At 33.8% G+C, this 3,153-nt stretch overlaps 1 protein-coding gene across 1 annotated transcript; it reads right to left on the bottom strand.

The window, feature by feature from the left end:
• Positions 1–1,456: 1,456 nt before the first annotated feature.
• Positions 1,457–3,153, bottom strand: LOC104108812 (uncharacterized). Its single transcript, XM_009617940.4, has 2 exons — positions 2,877–3,153; positions 1,457–1,902 (listed from the first exon to the last, which is right to left on the bottom strand). Exons 1-2 carry the CDS (start codon positions 2,972–2,974, stop codon positions 1,641–1,643), a joined length of 360 nt encoding a protein of 119 aa, XP_009616235.1. The 5' UTR covers positions 2,975–3,153; the 3' UTR covers positions 1,457–1,640.

Here is a 3,153-nt window from a genome sequence, read left to right as displayed (position 1 = left end):
TATACATAATAAATATATATGGTGACCTATAACTGAGTTTCCTTCATCTTCAAATCATGTTCTCATGTCGAGAGAGAGCGAAAGGGTTCCTAAGAAGTGACAAAAGAGAAGGTAGATTAAAAAAGGAGGTCTCCAACAACCAACTCACCTGATGTTTGTTGGTTAGAAGTGAAAGTTATGGTTTCAGTGTCACTTAAACATTTACTTCAAACAGAAGGAACCCTTGTTGACAAAACGCGAGAGTGGAAGATGACACATTTGTTTCAATACGAGAGTGTAGTCCATCCGTTTCAATTTAGATAACACATTTGGCTTATCGAGAAATTGTAGTATGAGTTTTGATCAATATTTTAAAATATTTTTTTTATCATATTGACATGAGAAAAATAACAACTTATAGTACTTTTCGTATTGTTTGTGAATATGTAAATTTTAATTTTGAAATATTGAGGTGAATTAATCCAATTTAGTTTCAAAGTTTAGTGAAATTGACTCTCGATAGGCGAAATGTATCATCTTAATTGAAATAGAGGGAGTAATTTTTAGACCAAACTATAGCTAGCTGAATACTACCAATTTAATGTGTGAGTTTGATTCTAACTATTTCCTTTCTCGTATGATCCCTACTTAATAGAAATTCTTTTTTAACCATTTTTATATGAATTTAAACTACCACTTCCTATAAAATCCAATGAAGCCAAACAAATCGGTAACTCTATTGGATTGTGATGTACTCAATTTATTATGCATACTGATGATCTATTAAATTTAATTACTAACGTTAACTTTCCGCAATATTTTCCTTTAATAAGAAAAAAATGATAGGGGGTCTCATAAATACCGTCATTGCATGCACCTCCAAATGTTACCAGCTTTAGGTACTATGAATTCTTTGGTGAAAAGGGATCAAAGGCGCAGTCAATTCTGCCCAAGAGTCTCAGCAAAAGAGTGTGCCCCCTCTATCACCATATGAAGAAACCTTCACCACTAGCTCTTAATTAATGTCTCCCCAGTTTTATTAGGCTCTGCTATGCAGATCTCTGATTTATAAGGGGATCAAATTTAATTTCCTGGTTGAAATACTTTTTCATATTTTCTTATTTCACTCTACGTGGCGTTCTTTACTGTCTGAAAAATCCATAAGTTTCTCTTTGATCACATTATTCTTAAATAGTTTTGTTAAGTACATAAATTATTAACTATTTTGATTTATATTAATTTTTATCTAGTCTTTAATTAAATATGTAGATTCTATTTCAAACATTTGAAAATTTTATGTTTGAATCATACAAAGTTAAACATTCTTGTACTCCGAATCTCACCATATATATAAACTAGGAGTAGAAAAGGAGTAATAGAGTTAGCATATTGGAATATATTTATTTCATGCGTGCAGTTAAAGGGAATTAACCATCAAGAAGTTATTTGGCAAAAAACAATCAAGCAAATGGAAGGCTTACAAAAACTCATGCTTACTTAATTATCATCTGATTTGTACATGAAGTTTCACTGATTCTATCAACTTATTTAGCATAGAGCCAAACACTCTTGGCTGTCAAAAAAGAAACGGAAAAAGTAGAAGAAAAAAACACTAGAAAATCAAAACTCACTAGGATTAGAATTTAAACTTGTCTCATAATTTAACACATGACATCCTTGAGAAGCTTGTATCTTCTCCGAGGTGAAGGAGTGCCACTAGGATTCTTTGCCCTTTCAGCACCACTTTCTTCCCTATCATTCTGCTTGATTTTGTCACCTGAATATTCCGATTTGATCCCTGAATCACTCATTCCTGCAATTGATTTCCTTGAACCACCATGCCTCGAGCCTTTTTCCTCACTTTGACACCAATCACACACTTGTATTGGCTCCGATGATTCGTTGTAGTAGTTGCTACAATACCTAACATATACAAATTTGGGATAAGTTGTGCAAAAACTATTCCTTCCGACTTGAACTATATATGTTTACGTATGGAAAAAATTTTAAAATATATACATATAATGAGATTATACATAAGTTGACTGGCTCTATATCCGCCTCTAGTTCATTAAAAAACTGTAGCCACATAGAGACATGGTCTATTATTGTATTGTAAGTGTAAAATAAATGAGAGTTAACGTACTCTTTCTTCTTCTTTTTTCTAAAGAAGTAATCATGTTATGATGATGAATATTTCCGGTGATAGTGGCGGTGGACGAGGGTCATGTTTGGCTGGCCACAACCAAGAAAGAAAACGAAAATTAAACAAAAGTAAAATATATATTCAGTCAAAGACTATAAAGGCGTGGCAGTCATGAGGGACCAAACCAAGCTGCGGACCATGTTTCTCTACAAAGTTGATCCCAAGATTAAGACTTGATCCACAAAGCAAGAAATTTAATGATGGCATTAAAAGTACTCTCTTGTAATTTTCAAAAGAAAGAAAAAAAGTTACGAGATTAAACTCTCGAATAAAACTAAGAACTAACCTAATAGAGAAGATTAGACCAATCAAGAAAGAAAATCCGACCGTTCGACCAAAACTATAATAGGAGTACGTTATTCTTCATAAAGTTGGCACATGAATCTGGCCTCTCAAAGGGGGAAAAAATGAGAGTCGATCTGAGCTTATAATAAGCCTACGAACACTAGTCTAAAGGCTGAACTAATTAATCGAGGAAGAGAAGAAAGTGAGTCTTTGAACCGAACCAGTGAAGTTCTTCTTCCTATGGTTAGTACGAAAATCCCTCTTAAAAGAATAGATTAATTCAATCGTCGAACTTAGAGTTAAATAACTTATCAGCAATGATCTGTCTCGTTTAGTTGCTCTCTTTCTTAAGATCAAGAGTCGTATAAGCTACTATATATATAACTGAGAAGGTTGAAGGACATACGAGTGCTGAAAACGGTGGTGGCACTTGGAGCAGCGGAAGAGCTTGTCAGGGAAGCCTACATCACCACACATGGAGCAAACTGTTTGAAAATCCACCATTTTCTTTTTCTTCAAATTCTTCAATCTATCTGATTTAAAATCTAAAGGAAGGAAACGAAAACTAAAACCAATTTAACCAGAGAGAAAGGCAACTGAAGACACCCTTGAGGCGGCGTTTGCGTCTCTCTTGGTTATTTATATACTAAAGAGAGAGAGAGCCAGACATGGTTTTTGTATAT

Source organism: Nicotiana tomentosiformis, chromosome 8, assembly GCF_000390325.3.
Source record: "Nicotiana tomentosiformis chromosome 8, ASM39032v3, whole genome shotgun sequence".
In the NCBI taxonomy this organism is placed as follows: Eukaryota; Viridiplantae; Streptophyta; class Magnoliopsida; order Solanales; family Solanaceae; genus Nicotiana; species Nicotiana tomentosiformis.
Note: the sequence above shows the minus strand (reverse complement) of the source record. Positions and strands in the feature narration are given on the sequence as shown.

Coding starts and splice junctions, on each gene's coding strand:
- LOC104108812 (XM_009617940.4), bottom strand. CDS start 2,974: ATGGTGGATTTTCAAACAGTTTGCTCCATGTGTGGTGATGTAGGCTTC. Junction 1,903..2,876: donor CACCACCGTTTTCAGCACTC/GTATGTCCTTCA, acceptor TGTATATGTTAG/GTATTGTAGCAACTACTACA.